Below are 22650 nucleotides of genomic sequence, written 5' to 3'. Positions count from 1 at the left end.
CATTTGTGGAATAAATGGCTTCTTTGGGTCCAATATACAGATTGTCCAACGGAAATCATCTTCGTGGTACTATCAAAGGCGATACTGAATTTTCAGTAAGTTGAATTTACTTAAACAAGGACTAGTTTTAATTAGTTTTATTGAAAGGAAAGAAAATGGGGTGATTACGTCTTTTGTCTGTCCTCTGGAAAGATTAGTTCTGATCCCATCTCAGAGTGTGCATGGGACCGCTCAATCTAATAAACTCGTGTGAGGTAATTTTATATGATGCACTCTCTGTTGTGATTAACTCCTCCAGATACTTAGTTCTTCTTTGAAATTCTAATATCGAGAATCAGTACACTCAGTTCAATAGTTCATCTTGTCATCTGTGAAAAGGACAAACCGTAATATGATAAGGTTTAAGGATTATCGCAGTTCTGAATTTAACTTTCTGTTCTTAGGAGAACAATTTCTTCATAAATGGACAAAATAAAACTCATGTTACCCTGATCTCCAGGACACACAAAGAGAGTGATCCAACAATTTGAGTGTGTCTCTGTTTCTCGTTGAATAATCCTACCAGTTATCAAATGCTTAGAATAGTAAACTGCTTCCAAAATCTTAAATTCCTTTATCATTGGCAAGCTAACAGTTCAGTTTTATATTTGCTTTCTTATTTAAATCATTTCATGTTTTCTGAGAATAACAGCTAAATTTATGGTGGATTGTTTCACAATGTGCTGGGATTTGTATGGCAAGACATGGAGATGATTGTCATGAAGGAAGAAGTTTATAGAAATAGGGGCACGACATGCCATGCAGGGGGGCACATGAGGAGGCACAAGGGTTAGGGGCAGGAAGAGAGGGGAAAGCGTGGGCAACAGCCTTTACTGTCGTTTGCACGGGAAAGGGAAGGCAAGGCAGGCTATGCAGACTCAGGAGCGGCTAGTTGGTATAATTTCAGCAGACCCTAGAGCACAGACACTGGCCCTGGTTGCCTGGTGCCGGACCCCATGGTGATGAGGGCACAGGGACATCCCCTTGATAGCAAGAGCTGGACAGAGGAGGTAGGTGGGAGGCCTGGGTTTGGGATTGTGGGGTTTGCATGTGGAAGACCCACTCCCTGGGGAGTTGTTTGCTATCTCTAGGAATTAACTAACCCTGGGATGGGCAGTCCCTTCCTGGTCAAGGAGGCCCCAGATGCCAGAGCGTCAAGAATACCGAAAACAAGAAATTAGAGTTGACTCGTGCATAAGTTTTGTTCTGTTGAGCTTATGATTTTCTAGGGGGGGAGTATTTTTGATTCCATAGGTAAGAATCAGTATTGCTGTTGACCTCATCTCTTATTTAGCAAATAAGCTTATAGTCTAGAAATACTGAATTTGATGCTATAAGAAATAAAAAGATGAATAAGTCATAGCCATGACTGACTTACGAGCTTACCAAAAATAAGACATTTATCCTGATAAGGACAAATAATGCAATAAGTGCTATGTGATTTATTTAAAAGGAGTTTTAATCACAGGGATAGACAAATAGACTAAGGGAATGGAGTATAAAATGCATACTGGATCCACACAGGCACGGAGTCATGATACACGAAAGAGACAGCATTCCAGGTCTGACAAGGGAAGAATGGACTGCCCCCACAAAGGCCTGTGGGACAATATTTAGCCACAGGGCAGAAAATGGGACAGATTCCCTACCTCCCACCTTGCCCACAGCCAGGTCCCTATGGATAAAATACTTAAATGTGGAAAGGAAAACTTAAGAACTTTTGGAAGAAAATATCCTCTAAAAATATGTCTAAGACCTTGGGGTAGGGAAGGCTTTATTAAATGGGATGGAAAAAAAAAAAAGCTAACCATAAGAAACGTGTCAGTTACTAATTCAACTTCAGCATAAGGAAAACTTCCTTTTCATTGTCAGAGAAACTTTAAGAACTCAGGGTTAGCAGAATGCTGCAGGTAAGGGCCAGCTCTGTTGCTCCTTCCAGGTGCCTGTCAAATCGCTGATACGTTTTAAGATAAAGTTCAGTAAGAAGTGGTTTTCAGCATTTTGCTTTAGTTGGGGAAAAAGGTCAGTGGTGTTCCCCCCCCCCCCCCACCGTTGAAAGGTAAGCTTCAGGGGCGGGATTGTCATTGGTCATTGCTCACTGGTCATGTTCACAGCTGATTCTTGGCTCCCAGGACACTACATAGCAGGGGAGGAATAGTCAGTAAATACTTGAATCAGTGAATGAATAAGCTTTAAGCTGCAGGCTGTTGTTTGAGTTAGCTAAAAACAGCAATGAAATTTTAACCTTTTTTGATAATAAAAAATATGTACAATTGCGTTTCCAAGTCTCTTGTTTAGTATATTTATCACAGCCCTGCCTCTAGATGTTGTTATCGAAATCCTTTGACCATTTCTGCTTTTAATTATAACTTGTGCTTTTAATTATCACTGTTACCTGCCACCAAAAGCATTCACAGGAATGGTGTGTCGGCACCATCTGCCGTTGCAGACATTTTTGGCATTTCCACCAGGCTTTGATCTATTTTGAAAACATAAAACTTTCTAAAGAAAAATAACGATGAGAAGTACCGTGGGGTTGCTTGCTCTCCTTTGTAATCTTTAACATGAATGTTGCGTGTGCCTGGGAAGCAGATGAGGAAGGAGAAAGAGGGTCAGGCGGCAGTGATGGTCAGCAGAGTGCCAACCTGTGTCTTCTCCGCTTTTAATCAAAAGTCTAGGCCTAATTTTTCTGGTCCCAGAATTAAGGTGTTTCTGTTGAGCCTTTGGGTTTGTGCCTTTGGTTAAGTTTTCAACTCAAAAGGGAAAATCATTGGGCTTCCCTGGTGGTGCAGTGGTTGAGAGTCCGCCTGCCGATGCAGGGGACACGGGTTCGTGCCCCGGTCCGGGAAGATCCCACATGCTGTGGAGTGGCTGGGCCCATGCGCCATGGCTGCTGAGCCTGTGTATCCGGAGCCTGTGCTCCGCAATGGGAAAGGCCACAACAGTGAGAGGCCCGCGTACCGCAAAAAAAAAAAAAAAAAGGAAAATCATTTCCAAAGCACCAGCTATGTTTCATCAACCTTCCACCAAACCTACAGGAGACTGCTGCTGTGTGAAGTCACCCTTGGGTCCTAAGTGCGTGTTTTACTGATTACCAAGACTTATCTCATGGCTAAAATCTTTTGCATATTTGCAAAGTTCTGAACTTTAGATTGCTCCTGTATTAAAGTCCTGTATGTGTTGGGAGAAAGATGATATAACTTTTATCTGTTTGCAAGACTTCCTACTTTAACAACAACAAAAAAATGTTAATGTCTCTATAGCATTTAATAATAATGGAACAAAAAGCTGCTAGGCTAGCATACTAGCTTGCTCATGAAAAAGAAAATGAACTAAGTGTTTGGTGTTTTTAAGGTGAACATGAAATTTTCAGAAATCTCTCAAATCTCGGTTCTTAACTAAGTGCTGCCTCACTGAGGAACCATCTACATGCAAAATGTCAGCATCTGTTCTGTTACTTATGCCATGAGTGGAATAATTTTGGGTAAAAACATTTCAACTCATTAAAAAATTTTTTTCACAGTAATATTGAGCATGCAGTCGTTTCAAATACCTCGAAAAGACTCCCTGTATTGTGATAATGTGATGGGGGATGCTACCTAGAATTTTATCACTGAGGAATACATTTTTCTGAGAGCAAAGCAGTATTGAAACAGATTCTTTTTTTGGAGGGGGGGATCCTTCCATAACTGAGAATGTGTTTGCTGGCAGGTAGCAGGGAGGTGTAGGTGATAAGACACCTGAACTCTGTTTACTTGGAGCTGTCACTCAAGGGAAGTCCCAGCCTGACTAGAAGGCTGGAGGCTAATCTCCACCTCAGATGGCTGCATTTTGGGGGTGATGGTTGGGGATGGAGCAAAGCTCTAAGTCACTGAGTTCCCTTACTTTTTTTACCCCTCAAGGAATTAAAGACTCATGGATGAGAATTTTTCTCATTCTTCTTGAGAAAAATAAATGCTGTATCATGCTGCTTGTTCACTTGGGAGCTTAGGTTGGTTTGTAAGGTTCATTTGAAGCTTCAGCAAACCTTCTTGGACTGTCAGATGCTTGATACTGCATGCATTTTACAGAGTAAATGTGAGGAGGTCGAGCCTGTCTTCTGAGGTTTTGTAAAAGTCAGTCTGAGAGCCCAGAAGGGCCATAATTAGGCTTTTGCTGTCTATGCAGGCACACTGTGTGGGATTCCGGCTTGGATTATCTGTGTCACGTCAGTTGATTGTATGATATGGATGTGGGAAATACAGATGTGTTTTGCTCTAAGAAGGAACAGTGCTCCTGGATTTGGGAAGATCTGTCCATGACAACATGTACCATCCGTATCAAATCCTCTGTTTCAGGGTCTTGGCATCTTTCCATAATGAATATATTGATAATAAGCTGTCAGCAGCTGTCTCGGGCACAGTGCGGGAAGCGCGCGGAGCCCGCCCTGGATTTGCCCTGGTCCCTCCTCCACCCACTCCTCCTGGTCCTTGCCGGCTCTGCTCATCCCTCTACTTGAGCTCCTCGCATCCGTAGACTGTGCTCCGGTTTCTATGGTTAGGCCCCAGCAATATATGCACCCAAGATGACGCTCAGCGGTGGTTAATGGTTGCCACTGTGTCTGGGTGGGACACAGCTCTTTAAACCCCCTCCAAAGATTCAAAAGAGAAGCAAAGCAGAGGTGACTTAAACGGAAAGCCAAAAGTAAGATGTGAGAGATAAAAATCAAATAAATCAGCAGCTACAATAAAAATAAACAATTTAAACTTGCAATTCAATTCAGAAACTCTTGCGTTAGGTTGAAGACATAAAATCCAGCTATATGATGTTTACCAGAGGTACCCCTAATGCATAATGTACAGGGAGATCCTAAGTAAATAAATAAACACATTGATACATAGGAAGAAAGGTGGACCAGGGGTGTAGCTCTGTGTATGTCAGTCACATAAACTTTAAAGCAGAAGTCATTTATTAGTGACAGCAATAATTCTGAATTTATATGAACTTCATAGCCTCCAGATATATATGAAGCAAAATTTGACAGAATTACTAGGAACTACTGATAAAACCATAATCATAGTAGGAAATTTTAATATCAGCTCTCATTAATAGATGAGTTAAGCAGAAAAAATATTAAAATAGAGAAGATTTACACAATACAATTAATCTTGATTGAATGTAGATCTATATGTATAAAATTTTTTGAACTTAATTTAAAAATACCTGAGATTTTTTTTTTAAAGCACATGGAACAGTTACAGAAATTGACCAGTTAGATCATTAAGCAAGCCTCAACATGTCCATGATTTGAAACTGTATTACATTCCATGAATATGGTGAAATAAATTCAGAAGAACAAAAAGAAAAGAGAAGAAAATGACATTAAAAAACTAAAACTGCATTTCAAATAAATTAAGTCCAAAAAGAAATCAAATTGTGAACTGGAAAATATTTCAAATTGACTACAGCGAAATGTAGCTGAGTACTGATATGGAGGAAAATACGTGGCCTTAGGTGTGTACACTAGAAGCAAAAGACACTAATTTATTCAATGTCTTATTCAAAAAATTAGGAAAAGAATGGCAGCAGAATAATATACAGAAGTTGACAAAAAAGGAACTAGTAAAGCTAAGTACATAACATATACTAGAAAGCAATAGAGAAAACAAAGACCACTCTTTAAAAACATGAATAAAATAGACAAATAGGCAAGACAGATCAAGGAAAAAATATTGGGAGTGAAAAAGGGAACAGAGCTACAAAAACAATATAAAATTAAAAAATAATACAATAGGTTAATTCTAATAGAGTTATTTAAAATTAAGAGGACAATTCATAGCTTTACTGAAGCTTCAAATAAAAGAGAAACTCTCTTTTTCAACCTGTTTCAGACAGGTTGAAACTCTCCAGAGTTAATAATTTTTCACCCCCAAAAATTTCAAGAATTGGAACGCTGCTGACGCTAAAATTACAAAGGAAACTACAGGAAAGTGAGCACTTTTCCAACACAGAATTCTGTACCCAGCCAAACTATGAATCACAAGTCAGGGACCCAAGACTTTCAGACATGAGGACGTGCGCCTTCCTCAGGCAGCCACAGGAAGACGTGGTCCACTAAAAGCGAGAAGCAAGCAGAGAAATACCATGTGCCGTTTGTGATTCTGGTCTTACAAACAAGAAATGTAAACGTGTTCCCACAAAAGCCTGTATGCAATTGTAGCTTTATTTATAATCACCAAAACCAGGAAACTCTCCAATGTCCTTCATCAGGTCAGTGGATGAACTATCATACCTGTGGATACACAGCCCCTTGGATGAATCTCTCAAATAAACGCATTATGCTAAGTGAAAGGAACCAGACAGAAAAGCTGCTTACTATAGGATTCCATTTATTGGACATTCTGGAAACTGCAGAATGTAGGGACAAAAAACAGCAGTGGTTGTCTGGAACAGAGGTTTGGGGAGGGGACTGACTGTGAAGGGGCACTTGTGGAGTGAAGGGGCTATTTCGTATCAATTATGGTGGCAGTGTGTGGTGACAGTTACACCATCGTATACCTTTCTTACAAGTCCTTGAATCCAAGAAGGGTAAAATTTATTATAAGCAAACTGTATACCTCCCCCATAAACCTGAGTGAATAGTAACAGCCACCACAAATGTCACTCCAGCCATGAGGCCTCCCCGGCCACGTTTTTTCATGGCCCTGTTCCCTACCTATCCTGCTCAGGTTCTCCTCCCCACCCCACTGCTGCTTTATAAAGCCCTTCACAGGGTCTCCAGGAACTGTTCTGTCATCTCTGGGCTGTTGTCCTTTTAGTTGGAAAGGAGCGGAATCATCTAACCTTTCCTCATGGAGCCCACTTTTCTGTCTTTCTGTCCTTCCAAGTTGTCAGCCATTTCACACTTCATCTTATTTTACTCTGAACATGTAAATTTTCAAGCACAGGTAATTTGCATGACAGAAAAAAAGGCTGTAACAATGAAATCAAAATTGCGTTTACAGGGTTAACACACATCTTTCCCCACAGATAGCAGCGAATGCCTTGCTGATGACTGTAGCATAATCGCTGGGGGGACCCTCACGGGTTGGCACCCAGACTCGGCCGCCGTGTTATGGCGAAGAATCTTGGGAATCCTCGGAGACGTGAATAATATCCAGTCACCCAAGATCCATGCCAGAGTGTTTGGCTATCTCTATGAACTCTGGTACAAACTAGCGAAGGTAAGTCCTGCCATCACCTTTTATTCTAATACGGGAACATTGCCTTATCACTTGACATAAAAACTGTGTTGCACGTAACTTCTGAACAGAAGTTTAGATGTTTAGACAAAATACGTTTGACGATCCAAGAATAAATAATAATACTTATAGTTTGGTCATTTTATAAACGCCTAAGAGTTATTTCGTTTAATGTGCAAGTAGACTGTTACTATAGGATATTAAAGAATGGGATATTATACACTAGTTTTAGTTACTCTCTTTATCAAGTGATACTGGTTTTATTGTACAAAATTGGAAGAATGTAGAAAAATGTTAAGAAGACAATCTCACCATCCACAGAGAAAACCAATATTAATATATAACTTATTTCTGTGGATAAACATATTTTTATAAAAGAACTATCTTAGAGTCCATACAATTTTCATTCTGGTTTTTGTTTTTGTTTACAACATACATTTTCCCCATGTTAGTACTTTTTTTTTTTTGCCAAAAACACAGTTCGTGTTTATACAGTATAACCTGTGAAACCATCCCTTATCATTTGGAGTTCAGGGAGGCCTCTCCAGGCATTAAGATTGAAGGAAAAACAATGCCCTTGTTTTGTATTAGATCTAAAACCACCACACAGTTCAAAAAGACAGTAGACCTCATGATAAAAGAAAACACTTGTAAATATTGTAGCTTTTCACTCAACTTACAGAAATTTAATTGGGAGCAGCTGTTTGACCGTGGAGCACGTTTCTGAAGTATCATTGGGATAAACTGTGTGTTGCCTTCCCTAAAAGTCTCCTCTTTGTGAATTAGATACGGGATAACCTAGCAATAAGCCTGGATAACCAGTCTTCTCCGTCTCCTCCCGCCTTGATCCCACCCCTCAGAATGTTTGCATCATGGCTATTTAAGGCAAGTGAATATGTGTTTATTCCTTTATTGTAATTTCCTCTTCCTTCCTAAATTGAGTTTAAAAAATGTAATTGCCCAAGACTGCATGTTTTGAGGACAGGCTGGATCTCACTCCAGCCAGCGCATCCCACATCTCCATCAACAACTTTATGGAAAACTGAAAAGTAAGTGAATGGACAAAATGCATCTGCATCCGGAATTGATTAAATCTCTAAATGTCTCCTTGGCAGGCGACAACGCTGCCCGGTGCATATAAGGAAGGCAAACTCCAAGCCTACAAGCTGATCTGCGCCATGATGACCCGACGCCAGGACGTGCTGCCCAACTCGGACTTCCTGGTGCATTTTTACCTCGTCATGCACCTGGGACTAACCAGCGAGGACCAGGTATCTGGGACTCCGCCGTCGCGGTGGCCTGTCGTTCGGAAAGTGCATGTCGCTCTTTGCAGGTGAAATTGGGGTTTATGAAAGTACCTCCAAAATGTTGAAATCCTCATTAGTTCCGCGTCTTCTACACCCAGCAGCACCAGCGGCCTTTCAGAAATGTGAGTCTGACTTGTCTCACCGGAGCTGCTTCTCCCCACTGACTCTGCATTTCACCAGCCAAATTTGAATTTTACCCCTTGGCCTGTCCAGTTATGTATGATTTAACATCTGCCTGTTGTCAGCCTCAAAAATACTTATCTCACCCACTTTTTGTTGGGGTTCTACATTAGCTATTGTATGAAGAAAATGATTTTGGTCATTTAAAAATGTTCGAAAGCTACTGTTTTAGGAGTTAGGATGTTTTTGTGAACAACCTCACCTATAGATTAGGGATCCTGACATCTCTTGATAAGGAGTCTCTCAAAGAAATGTGATTGGTAGTTAAGTTGAAACAGAAGGGCCAAAGGAGCCACTAGCAATCAGCCTGTAGCCCTCGGCCTTCCTCCCTCTGGAAGTCCCCTGGTGGTGGGCAGAGGACCTGGACCGGCAGGAACACTGACTTTTGACTTGCTGTCTGAATATCGAGCAGGCAAGTGAAGAGGTTGATTTGTGAAGCCTGAGCTTATTCTGGACACTATCTGGAGGATGGATTTAGAGATGTGACAGTGGTGGGGTAGAGTAGGAGGCTGGGCCTGGAGGTTAATTAGGAAGTGATTAAAGAAATATAGATTTCTTTTAAATGGCGAGAACTAAGATGGTAGCACTGGAGATGGGGAGAAGGAAAGGGAAAGGTTTAAGAGGTTTGAAGGCATTTAATTTTATCACTAAGTCTTCTTGACTGATTAGAGATTTGAGGAGTGTTTCAGAATTTACCCTTTAAATTGTAGATACTTACCAGTGAACTTGAATCATTCGTGAACTACCAAGTAGCCATCCTTTCTGTCTTTATTTGATGCTTTGAATATATGATGCAGACACACGGACCTTTTGATACATGGAAGAGGTCATTCTTTGGATTTGCCAGCCTTACCTTGGGCCCTGTTTAAAGCTCTTGTAAAATATTCCCTGATAAACACTTCGAGCTTCAGTCACTGAACTTTTCTTCTGAAGTAATAGCCATACTGTCCTACTGGGTTGTCTCTGTCATATTCGCTCCAATTCCAGCAGTGTGCAATGGACATCTGTAGAGCAGAGACTGGACTTAGATGCACAGGCTCGTTTATTTCCTAAACAAATGTGGAAATAGAGACACATAAGTAGACCTGTTTGTACTCCTTGCTCAGATATTTTGCAGCCATCATTGCGGACGGAAGCATGTTTTACAGAATGATGCAACTCAGGGCATGTGGAAGATTAAGGGGTAGAAATAGGGAAGAGAATTAACTCACAGATAATAATGAGATCCCTCAGTGACAGAACCAAGAGAGGAAGGTTTAGTTAACAACGCTGTACTTTAAAGCAGTATCTTGCTAAGATTTGCAGGGAAAACATCTACTTGGAAATGATAATCAACTGTAGAATCTTCTTATTTAATAAAAACAAATTTGAAGTCAGAATTGGGAGATTGGGATTGACATACAGTAATATGTATAAAATAGGTAACTAATAAGAACCTACTGTATAAAATATAAATTAAATTAAATTTTTAAAAAAATTTGAAGTCAGCTGTAAACAGTATTTCTAGAATGAGCTTTCCAGAAACTCACATAAGGAGGTGTGTTTAGAATCCTCTTTCTATTTTAAATTGTGTCGTAGTGAAAATGAAACAATAAAATGAGATGAAATCTGTATAACATTTGAGTACCCAAAACATTATTTCAAAAATGGGATTTTGGGACATCCCTGGCAGTCCACTGGTTAAGATTTCGCCTTCCAATGCAGGGGGTGCGGGTTTGATCCCAGGTTGGGGCGCTAAGATGCCACATGCCTCATGGCCAAAAACCCAAAACTTAGAAAAAACAGAAGCAATATTGTAACAAATTAAATAAAGACCTAAACAAAATTTTTTTTAAAAAAATGGGATTTTACAGTGTAGAAAAAGGAGTTTTCAAATTTTATACTTAAAATAATTTTCACATTTAATGTATCCCTTATTTTTGGTTAAGTTTGATCTTTTGTAGTTCACTGTAAAATGTGTCAATCTTAAATGATGGCCCATTGCTAGCAGTAATCCCAACATTCAGACTTCTAAGAGAAAACGGGGATATCATAAATCTCTATTTTCTAATCAGCCTACTGTTTCGAACATTAGAAGCTTGAGTTGCTATGCGTTTCATAGAATTGACTGTTATGCTTTAACCTTAACAATTATTGGTATATGTTTTAGAAGCCCTGACTGTCTGCCAAACAGAACTACTCTAAATAAACTTTATTCCTTTGCCAGAAGAAAATTACACAGAAGGCTTTCTAATGAAAGAAACTTCTCTCATTTAAGTAAGAAATGTCTCCGGTAATTAGTTTAACTTTTGGTCCACATGTCTAAACAGGTCATGGTGGTTGCTCCAGAACTTACATGACTTCTGGAAACACATGTTATATTAATTATAAGAAAAGAAAGCATTTGCTCTAGAGAATAGAGTTAAATTCAATGTTTTAGTTGACGCACTGGGCACCTGCAACTTGGACCATCTCAGGGCTGGTTCCATCTCGTGAGAGTCTTCAAAGAGCTACACTTCTACGTAGCCTGGCACTAAAAGCCTTCGTTCCTGCAGAGAGAACCTTGTTAAAATGTTCCTTATTTTTTAATAAGTAATAGCAAATCATTTTTAGATTTTTAATTATAATTTTGTCTTCCAACAAAATCCAAAGTGAATTTCCTCCTTTGGCCTCTGGGTGGCACCCTTGTCTGCAGGACTCTCGGCTGCCTGGTTCATGGACCACACTGAGCCTTATAACTGCTGGGAGACCCAGCGCTGTGGGAGCCGCTGTGGCCTGGCCGCTTTACAGATGCTTTCGTAGATCTGAGAGTAGCAAAATCATGCCAGTGGTGACTAATAAAGTGTTGAACTAGAAGTAAGATCTAAAATGTCAAATATCTTTATTCCAAACGTAAGAGTGCTTATAGTAATTGAAGATTTCTTCTCGTTAAAAGAAAAAAATTGTAAAACAGGTATGATTGTGTTGTGTTACAATCATATAAAATCACAATTTCATCTAATATAATAGCAAATTAATTATTTAAATAAATACAGTTATTTCTATATTTTAGAAAGTAATAATACGTATAGCAAACAGCCAGAATTCAAAATGTAGCATATTCCAAACCAACTGTTCTCAATGTTGCTTGGACCAGTTTTTTTTGTTTTGCTTTGTTTTGTTTTTTGCGGTACGTGGGCCCCTCACTGTTGTGGCCTCTCCCGTTGCGGAGCACAGGCTCCGGACGCGCAGGCTTAGCGGCCATGGCTCACGGGCCCAGCCGCTCCGCGGCATGTGGGATCTTCCCGGACCGGGGCACGAACCCATGTCCCCTGCATCAGCAGGCAGACTCTCAACCACTGTGCCACCAGGGAAGCCCGATTGGACCAGTTTTAGCTATTCCAGTCACTCAACAATGTCATAGATAAAACAGGGGCCTTACCGAGTAGTATTTCCCACAGTACGTGTACAGTGGACGTTTACAGTTTATTAGTATGATTGAGAAAACGCTTTGAAATGGCTTTATTCTTCCTTGACTATGAACTTTTAAAAATTTGATTCTGTTACTGATTTAGAAAATATTTAGGATCATAAAAACTTTCGGAAATAACTATAAATTATGAATAAGATTCAGGATGACGTGCAGGACTGCCCAGACTGCCTGTGAAGGGGTCTTCCAGCTGGCTTCATTCTGTCCTGCTGCTTTGTGTCTGGGTGGGGGGGGGGACTGGGCAGGGGGGTGTGCGGAGGGTCTTAATTTCCCCAGCACCCCAGTGCCAGACTGTGTGCTGGGAACTCATGATGTTGTCCCATCAATTCTTCTCTGCAGTTCAGTTAGATAAATATCACAACCCGCTGTATAAATAGCTAAGGCTCAAAAGATATTGAGGACGTCTGCCCAGTGCCACACATAAAAAGGGCTGTGAGAATTCACAGGCAGCCCGGCTTACTCCACACGGTCTGCCTTTTGCCCATTGACTCACACCAAACAGATAAGCTCACCCGACTCACACTGTGCAAACAAACAGGCCCTGGTTGTATTCCTTCTCCTTCTTGTCTCCGCTGGGCTTTGGCCTCGGTCCTGCCCCACCTCCGAATCCTCCTTACCAGACTTTCCTCCCACCCGAGCCTGCCAACACCTTCCCCAGTGGCCAGCCTGGCTCCCCACTGCCTTCTGCTTCTCTTCCAAAGCTGTTCCCGGTTTCTCCTAATACTTAAGCAGCTTTTTCACCTCAGTCTCCCCCAAAATATTTGGACATGAAAGGATTTGGATTTATTAAATACAGGTCCTGTTAATTTCATCGTTATTTAAAACATATGGAAAGATCAATATGTGTGAAATGGAAAAGGACAGCTGAGGAAAGAAATTTTATTTTTATGTTTCTGAGAACATATATCAAAGACTGGAAAGTTTTCTTTGCTTAAAATAAGTAAACTATTTTTTAACAATGACTTACAGATTTAATGTCTTAATGAGATTTGTCTGTTAAATACATCAAAGTTAAATTCACTTTTAAGTGCAAAGTTTACATCAATGCAAAATTATTGTTGCAAATTTGCATATAGAAATTTTGGGAAATGTGGGTCTATGTCGTTTTCATCTATGATGTTGTATTATCGTGACTTGCAGCAAACCAAAAAGCACGAGGCCTCTCTCAGGTGGGGAAATAGGTTTTGTTCCACCCCGAGGTGACCATCCAGCTACAGACTTGAGCCCTCACCATGTGAAGTCATGATACTGTCAGGTGACAGTTAAGAGCGTGGGCTTCCAGAGATAGACCCATGCACCTATGGTCAACTAATCTATGACAAAGGAGGCAAGGATATAGAATGGAGAAAAGACAGTCTCTTCAATAAGTGGTGCTGGAAAACTGGACAGCTACATGTAAAAGAGTGAAATTAGAACACTCCCTAACACCATACACAAAAATAAACTCAAAATGGATTAGAGACCTAAATGTAAGGCAACACTATAAAACTCTTAGAGGAAAACATAGGAAGAACACTCTTTGACATAAATCACAGCAAGATCTTTTTTGATCCACCTCCTAGAGAAATGGAAATAAAAACAAAAATAAACAAATGGGACCTATTGAAACTTAAAAGCTTTTGCAAAGCAAAGGAAACTACAAACAAGACGAAAAGACAATCCTCAGAAAGGGAGAAAATATTTGCAAACAAATCAACGGACAAAGGATTAATCTCCAAAATATATAAACAGCTCATGCAGCTCAACATTAAAAAAAAAACAACCCAATCCAAAAAATGGGCAGAAGACCTAAATAGACATTTCTCCAAAGAAGACATACAGATGGCCAAGAAGCACATGAAAAGCTGCTCAACATCACTAATTATTAGAGAAATGCAAATCAAGACTACAATGAGGTATGATCTCACACCAGTTAGAATGGGCATCATCAGAAAATCTACAAACAACAAATGCGGGAGAGGGTGTGGAGGAAAGGGAACCCTCTTGCACTATTGGTAGGAATGAAAATTGATACAGCCACTATGGAGAACAGTATGGAGGTTCCTTAAAAAACTAAAAATAGAATTACCATATGACCCAGCAATCCCACTCCTGGGCATATACCCAGAGAAAACCATAATTCAGAAAGACACATGCACCCCAATGTTCATCGCAGCACTATTTACAATAGCCAGGCCATGGAAGCAACCTAAATGCCCATCAACAGATGAATGGATAAAGAAGATGTGGTACATATATACAATGGAATATTACTCAGCCATGAAAAGGAACGAAATTGGGTCATTTGTAGAGACGTGGATGGACCTAGAGACTGTCATACAGAGTGATGTAAATCAGAAAACAAATGTCGTATACTAACGCATATATGTGGAATCTAGAAAAATGGTACGGATGAACCGGTTTGCAGGTCAGAAATAGAAACACAGGTGTAGAGAACAAATGTATAGACACCAAGGGGGGAAAGTGACGGGGGTGGTGGTGTGATGAACTGGGAGATTGGGATTGACATATGTATAAAATGGATAACTAATAAGAACCTGCTCTTTAAAAATAAATAAATAAAATTAAAAAAAAAAAAAAGAGCCTGGGCTTTGAGCCTTTCTGAGCACCAGGCTTGGTGTCCCTCTGATGAGCCAGGTGATCTGACCTCACTGTGCCTGGGCTCCCTTATCTGCAAATGCAGGTAATTAGAGTGCCGCCTTGGAGGGCCGTCGGGAGACTTTGAGGGGGCAGAGCGTGTAACGCACTCAGTTCAGGGCCTGGATGCGACAGCGCTCAGTGAGCACAAGCCCTCGCAGTGACACTGAGGACAGGGATGGGACAGCAGCCCCTCAACCAACCAAGCCCGTTTTATTTTTCCGATATCTTAGGGTGTTGATGTTTTTCCCCTTCCCCATATATTTTCTTACTTTTAAACATAATAATTTGAGTAAAAAAAATGTAACTAGGCATCGTGGAATCTCAGACCATGGGGAGAAGTAGCCCCTCCCCCTGCCATGGGTCAGACACAAGGAATGACATCTCCAGTTACCCTTTTGTGACTCGATCGTTTCTTGTGTGTCCTTGGCCATTGGCTCCGCTTCCACCTGCTCCCCGCCCCAGGCAGCGTGCCCTCTGTGGGATGGATGCCGGAAAGCTGGACCCTTGGGGCCCAGTCGACATCCAGCCAGGTTCCGGCCCAGCAGGGGCCCCGGTGTGGCTCTGGACAGCGGGCGGGGGTGGGACAGTTGTGCTGGGGCTGCTGCTCGGGCACCTGCGTCACTGGCAGCCGAGACCCCGTGGGAACCACTCCCGGTGGCTGGGTGCCTGGCTGTGCAGGGTTCCCGAGTGGGTCCTCCAGCATCCTGTGAACCCTCTAACACCCTGGTAGAAACCCCCCTCATCTCAATCTCAGCGAGGGGAATCTGTCGTCTGCAAGTAAGGACTTGGCTTTACCAGTGATGCCCTGCGAGGCACCGGTGGTACGGGTTCCACACGGCTCCATATTTCAGGCGCTAAAGGCACCTGCAGCATTTCTTGTTTTCCCCTTTAATTTGTTTTGTAGCCAAGAATATTTAACTTGTTTTAGGAACATTTTGCTTTCATTCAACTTTACATTTCAATTCAACTTTTCATTCGACTTCATATTTTAATGAACCTTTTCCACACCAATGTTAAAGAAAACATAATTCTAAACATCACGTATAGAGTGATAATTCTATCACAGAAGTCAAAATAGTTTGTGATTTTCTTAGTGGATGTTACAACCTCCTCTCATGAGGTATATGATGGAATAATATAATAATAAGCATACATTTGTAAAAAGATCCCAAGGGGGCCCTCAGTGAGCATAAGACTCAGCGGTGAGCCATGAAAGCAAGGTGCAGGGGTGACACTCGTAAATTGGCCATACCTGACTCTTAATAACCCCAGACAGCCTGTATCATGCAGTGATACGTAATAATTGCATCACCTTTTCTCAGACAGAGAGTTGTTCTTTGCTGGAAATTTAGATATAACTAGAACCATGTATGTTAGATATACATAAATTTATAAATATATTTAAGGCTAAACATAAATGAGCATTCAGCTTCAGAAAAAGTGAAGAATTACATGTCCGATTAAGGACCTGATTTGTCTCCTATCCAAGGAAATAATTCTAATACATCTCTGAAGTACTTCTGTACAGTGAGTGATTTTTACCAAGGTTTGAATTCATGGGATTTTAATTCATTGCTAGCAGGACAAAGTGCATATTTATAAATTTAAAGGTCCAACTGATATTTAGAGGATTAAATAATAACCTTAATGTGTATCAGTAGAGGAACTTTAGAAGTCTACCTTAAAAGCTTTACTGAAATACAATTTTTAAAAACTGTAGGGTTGTACAATGAGTAAAAAAAAGACTAATTCCAGGCCTTATTCCTAAGGTTTTTAAGAATGGGGAAATGTATATTCCAAGACTTCAGGGTATCCTATGACTTCAAAATATATTCAACTTTGACTTTAATGGAGGACAAGCCTCGTACTGGCAACTCACAGACCTGGGCACTAGATTCAGCTCTGTCCCCTGCCGGCCATGGGGACCTTGCCTGACCACAGGTGGTCAAGTGGATGAGATGGACTGGAGGACCTCGGAGGCCCTCTCTTGAGCATTATTGGGTCCTCTGATTTATTGTTAGGCATTTTATTATTAGGGTCACATTGTCCTTTCCTAAATACAGTAAAAACTTGAATAATCTTTTCCTGTTGAATATTTTTCCCCACCACAATAAAGATCTAGTCCAGTTCTGAGGGCATATCCAGTGGTACGAGACCCACAAATAATGAGTATCCGTGATATCCATCCACTTGTGAAAAGGGCCAGGTGAGTGACACACGCACGCTGTAGGGAGGGAACTGTGCTCAACACCCCTCGAGCTCAGTTGGCTTGAGGGCAGCTCACAGGGGAGATGGGATTTGAGTAGGATTTTCAACGATGGTTAGGATGACAAGAAGCAGGATGGGATTTCACGGGCTGTGTTGAAGGAACAATGACCAGGGTGGTTTTGATTTAGTGCCACATACGTATATGGACATAATGCATGGACGAGGATCCAGGCAGCACTGGAGAGAGCCTTGGTTCAGAGCCATGTTCGTCCCACAGATAATGGGGAGCTGAACACAACACTCAACACGACCGAAAAGCATGTTAAGAAGTTTAAGGCACAGTGGTTCTGTGGGATGGATTAGGGTCAGGAGAGAGTGATGGCAACAGGCATAGAAAGGGACCAGGTAACGCGGGCCCAGCAAGGGTTTATGTGTGTGTGTGAATTTATTTATTTACGTGTGTGTATACCTGTCTGTGTGCATATATATATACTTGTGTGCACGTGCGCTTTGTGTATTTTGTGTGTGGGATATCGTGGACCAGTGGGGTGTTGGACTGAGTGGTAAGTGCCCTGAGAAGACAAGGTCTCCTGACACTATTCTCATGATCTCTCAAAGCATATGTTGGTTCAGATAGGCAAGGTGATGAATTGAGAAAAGGTGAGGGCAGGGTAGGACGAGACCCCCTCCTCAGCATGGACCTCGCAGCACCAGGGTAGGCTCCACAGGTGTGTCAGGATACAGCCAGGGGTGTCCCCAAAGAATTCTCGCCTGTTGGGAAGTAGAAATGTACGGGAAAGATTTCCAGGCACATTTTCTCTCCGCGTAAGAGAACGTGTTTTCTAATCCTGTCGGAATTCAGATAGATGATGTGCAAACTGTAGATTTATTTACAGTTATTAAACCAGAACTTCTAAAAGTCTCAGTTATTTTGTGTTATGTTAGCCAGTTTTGCTACTGTTCGGTTTTGAAAGTAATTAGACACTTAAAAACAAACTTTTATTTTTCTAAAAATATAATTGCTATTAGTTTGAATTTACTTTAGTCAAATTAAATGATCTTTTATTGAAGTAAGAGTTTACTGTAGCAATAAACAAACCTTTCAAGTCTGACTTAGGTTTGACGGAAGAAGACGGTATATAAGGATAGGCAGCGTATGTCAGTCCTCTCTTGACATGGATCGTTACGTGAATAATAATTCTTATCATGTGTTTGTTGTACAAACTCAGAGTGATGAAATGTAGCCTGTATCATAGGGTTAGTCTTCTATCATCAAGTAACATCCACTGGTTCCTGAGTGTTTCCCCAGAAGGTCTCGTGAGAATGGACAAGCCATAGATTAGTCAAGTTTCATCAAAGAAGATTTTATTATAACTTTGTTCAGCTCTCAGTGGCCATGGAGACTTAAGATAGATGACTGCAACAGAATAACAGGCTGGAGAGCTTTTTCCTTTTCTTTGCAGTTGTAAAACCAGTCATTATTTTCATTAAGCTGCAGACCGAGCCCACTGACACCTAAGTAAGGAAAGTGGAAATATGTGAAAGGTAACAGATGGCGGAGGCTTCGGTTATGAGGGTAACACGTGTGCAGTGAACTTGTTCCACAGCTTTAAAAGGTGTAAGGTGATAGCATGGGGGGTGGTCCAGAGAGGAGAAGTCCACTGGAGAGGCGGACACTAGAGTTTTGTTTGATTTCCCTTTCGGAGCTGAAGATGTCAAGACTTTCTTTCAAGTGAATGCTACCAGTGAAGGATACGAGTTATCTCTATTTAGCCGTCAGAGTCTAATAAGCACGTACTGCGTGAAATACATTAAATAAAAATGCAATATAATAGCAACTCAATATATGTGAAAAATTAAAAGATTTTATTCCTACTAAATACACTTACCATGTAATGTATAAGCTGGCCTGCATTTTTCAGTGGAGAAAACGTTCTTTGGCCCTGAAGTCTCTCTGGAAGAGACTCTGCTGTGGTCTCTTGCAGCCCAAGTCACCAGAATCTTCCTTTGGAGACTCTTCCCAGACAGAGTGGGCACTCCATCAATGTGTCAATTGACGGAGCATCGAAGGACTAACAAGAGAGCTCCTTAACCCACATGCCTCCCGGGGAGGAGCGGTGACCGTGGCAGCTGAGCTGGACCTTTCGGTTGAGCTTTCGGCTCCGTCAGTTTCAAAGCAGGTGTTGCCCTTGCGCAGTGGGGAGCTCACCCACATTGATGGGAAAACAGTGATTCCTGAGATGCGTGGGCACTCCGGGGACATTGGGCGTGTCTGGAGACGTTCTGTTTGTCACAGTGGGCGGGGGCTGCACTGGCATCTAGTGGGTAGAGGCTGGGGATGTCACACACCCTAAGGCACCCAGGACCACAGCAGAGACTTCACAGCCTGAAGTGTCAGCAGTGCTGAGGTTGGGAAACCCTGTCCTCGAAGAGAAGTTGTTCAGGTGCCACCAGGCCCTGTGAATTAACCCACAAAGCTCGGCAGGTATCAGAGGATGAAAGGCAGCTCTCAGTGTAACCAAGGACGTGAAAGCACACGAAGGTTCAACCAGGGAGACTAAAGCAAGAGAGGCAAGTGTTTTAGGTTGAACTGTATGGAAATTGTCATCATGAGACTGTTTCTCCAAAAAGGGGGGTGCAGTTTCTTACGGTTGAGCTGGTAAAGTTCCCCATTTATTTAGTTTTTCATTAATTAATTTATATTTGGCTGTGTTGGGTCTTCGTTGCGGTGCACGGGCTTCTCATTGTGGTGGCTTCTCTTGTTGCAAGCATGGGCTCTAGGCATGCAGGCTTCAGTAGTTGTGGCACGTGGGCTTCAGTAGTTGTGGCTCGCAGGCTGTAGAGCGTGGGCTCAGTAGTTGCGGTGCACGGGCTTAGCTGCTTCACGGCATGTGGGATCTTCCCGGACCAGGGCTCGAACCTGTGTCCCCTGCCTTGGCAGATGGATTCTTAACCACTGTGCCATCAGGGAAGCCCCCCTATTTATTTTTTACTTTGAAGAAGTACAACATGGAGTGAGCTGATTAATTCAGAGTCAACGAAAAATATTTGCAATGTGTTTTGCCCAGAGCCCAGTCTGAATGAGGGGTGGCGCTGCAGGCGTGAGTGGAGGGGCTGGGGGCTCGGTGGGGTCCTCTGCTCACCCACGCAGGCCACCCGGGAGCCGGCAGGGAACAGGTGACCAGAGCACAGACTGCGTGGTGCAGAGTCAGCCCACAGGCACAGATGATCGCTTTCTCCAAATGTCTGGGGCCCCAGTTCAGTCAGGGCAGGTGGCCAATTTGGGGTTTGCAAGCGTCTCACACTCTGGGGAGTCTTTCCAAGGCCACCTGGCCTGGCCGCCACACGGGCAGCCTGAGGAGACGGACGTCCACTGTGGAGCTTGAGCCCTGACCTTGCGTGTAGGTCCCTGTTTCCTTGCGTCGGTGACCACATGGGCTTTTCTAGCTTGAGCTTCTTGTCCTGTGAAGTGGGGTCCTTACGACTCTCTCAGGGGCCTTGGAAAAGTGAGCACGGTGAGGCCCTGGTGCTGGATGGCAGAAGGGGTTCCCTGTGGCTGGAATATCGCTTGTTGACCTAGAAGATCATCTTTTCCCATTTAGAATTTGACGAAGATTTTGAAGAAAATTCACATTTTTTCTTTAGGCAGAGAAGAAATCAGAGGTCGAGAAAGAGATGGTTTCTACCATTTCAAGTACTAAATGGTTACTTCCGGCGAGGGATGCTTTAACTCCCATTTGGAAGGGAGTGATTTTTGAATGTAAGAGATTTTAAATCATGACTGTGATTTATGATCCATCAAGGTTGGGTTTGGATATGAGGAAATAACATCAAGAAGAGCATTTTAAATGGCAAGTTTTGTTTCTTTGAGAAAGTGCTCTCCTTGTGGGGAATAATCTCTTTTTGTCTGTTGATTTCTTTTTAACACATAACAATAAGTGGCAGATTGTTCCGCTATTAACGCTATTTACTGGAACACATTTCAGAGAGAACATTGTTTTCTAAAGAGACAATAAACAACAGTTTTCTTTCGTTCTTCCATGGAAAAATATCCTTTGGTAGGTATATGTGGGCTAGAGAAATATTAACACGAGAGACCCTTTTAGTAATAAGACATTAAAATAAAATACCTACCTTTTTTTTTTTTTTTTCCTTCTCTTACTTGAGCCTTGGGTTGAGTGTGTGCAGTGTGGTGCTCCTGTCAAGACCCAGTGCCTTTGTGTCAACAATTTGCCTCCCCTCCTGGGTCCCCCTGGAGTACTGGCTGTTCCCCAGAGGATCCCTGTGCTCTTGGTCTGGCCTCACTCTCAACTGTACATCACTGTTCCCTGCGTCTTAGAGGACATTGCTGGGAGGCAGGGGCCATGCTTTACTCTGCCTCAGACCCCTCACAGCGGCTGCCATGTACCTTCAAGCCCAGTGTGCACTCGAGAAGTTTGTCAACTTACCGATAGCTGTTTTTGTCTGGAATTATCAGAATGACTTGGCTTTCATTTCAGACTCTTTTTTTAATGAATAGATTTTTAATCCAGTCTACTTCAAGTCAATTTTCAATCAATCTTTCAAAAATTAATATTTTAATGAGATTATGATTCAAAATGCTGCTGTAATTTAATAATAGCCATGATGTATGGGGCTTTAGAATTTACAAAATGCTTTCTCTTTTTACATTAATTTTTAAATGTTAATCGGGTATTCCTGGAATTTGAAGCGATGAGTCCTGTGTCGACTCTTTAGAGGTCAGTTAATTATCCCGGGTGGCCTGATTCCCTCCCGTTCTGCTCTGCTGGGATTTGTGCCAAATGGTCTCCGTCGCAGGATGGACAGCCGGGCTGGGTCTCAGGGTCGCTGATACTGCTTCTTTGTCAGTGGTTCTGGCCTGAGGTTTCTTCAGAATCGGGTTGACGGAGCTGGCTCGTCTGGTGATTTTTCTCTCAAATCTCAGCTATTCTTGGGAGCTCTATGTCCAGAAGGAGTAGCAGTTGTACTTCTGTTGCCCAAGCAGAAACCGAAAATGGTACCAATTTGGACAGCTCTTGTCCTCTGTCCAACGCTGGCGGGATGGTCTGTAGGCTCCCGGAATTGAATGACCACCGGGTTGTCCTCTTTTTTTTTTTTTTTTTCTTTTTTAACAGAACACAAAAATGTTGAAAGCCTCATTTGTGCTCCTATGTGCATGTGGAATAATTTTACTTTTAAGGAAGCAAATTAAAGAAACATGCATTCTGTGTTATCATAGAATAAAAAGAATGAGTAGTCATCACAATCGAAAGTTTTTTTATTTTCTGGTGTGAGAACACACCAGAAGACATGGAAGCTCCAACAGAGACAGTTTTTCGTCTTTAACTTGTTCCTGGCCATGGGCTGGGAGACAGCCAGCAGATCTCAGCAGCACCAGGCAGGCCTGAGAACCTGGCTTCTCGACTCCAGCAGGTGAGGAGGGGGCGGGGGTAGACGCACTGGACGCTGGGCTTTAACAGCGTCAGAAGCCCTGGGTCTTGCAAGCAGAGTTGAAGCTACAGGTAAATGAACACAGAAGCCACACCTGTTGTAGGTTCTCTGCATTTTCAGGGAAAAATACAAATCTCGATTTCTTGTTGCAACCCTA

The 22650-nt window shown here is 42.0% G+C and overlaps 1 protein-coding gene across 1 annotated transcript in view; it reads left to right on the top strand.

The window, feature by feature from the left end:
• Window positions 1-22650, top strand: part of RALGAPA2 (Ral GTPase activating protein catalytic subunit alpha 2) — a 207574-nt gene that overhangs the window by 121129 nt on the left and 63795 nt on the right. Inside the window, exons 21-23 of the mRNA XM_065893630.1 lie at window positions 7048-7241; window positions 8046-8144; window positions 8375-8530. Of these exons, the coding sequence (XP_065749702.1) occupies window positions 7048-7241; window positions 8046-8144; window positions 8375-8530 (449 nt within the window). The remainder of the gene's footprint in view (window positions 1-7047; window positions 7242-8045; window positions 8145-8374; window positions 8531-22650) is intronic.

The sequence above is a fragment of the Phocoena phocoena genome, chromosome 15, assembly GCF_963924675.1.
Source record: "Phocoena phocoena chromosome 15, mPhoPho1.1, whole genome shotgun sequence".
NCBI classification, from domain to species: Eukaryota; Metazoa; Chordata; class Mammalia; order Artiodactyla; family Phocoenidae; genus Phocoena; species Phocoena phocoena.
The sequence above is the reverse complement of the archived record's forward strand: the minus strand, read 5'-3'. Positions and strand labels throughout refer to the sequence as shown.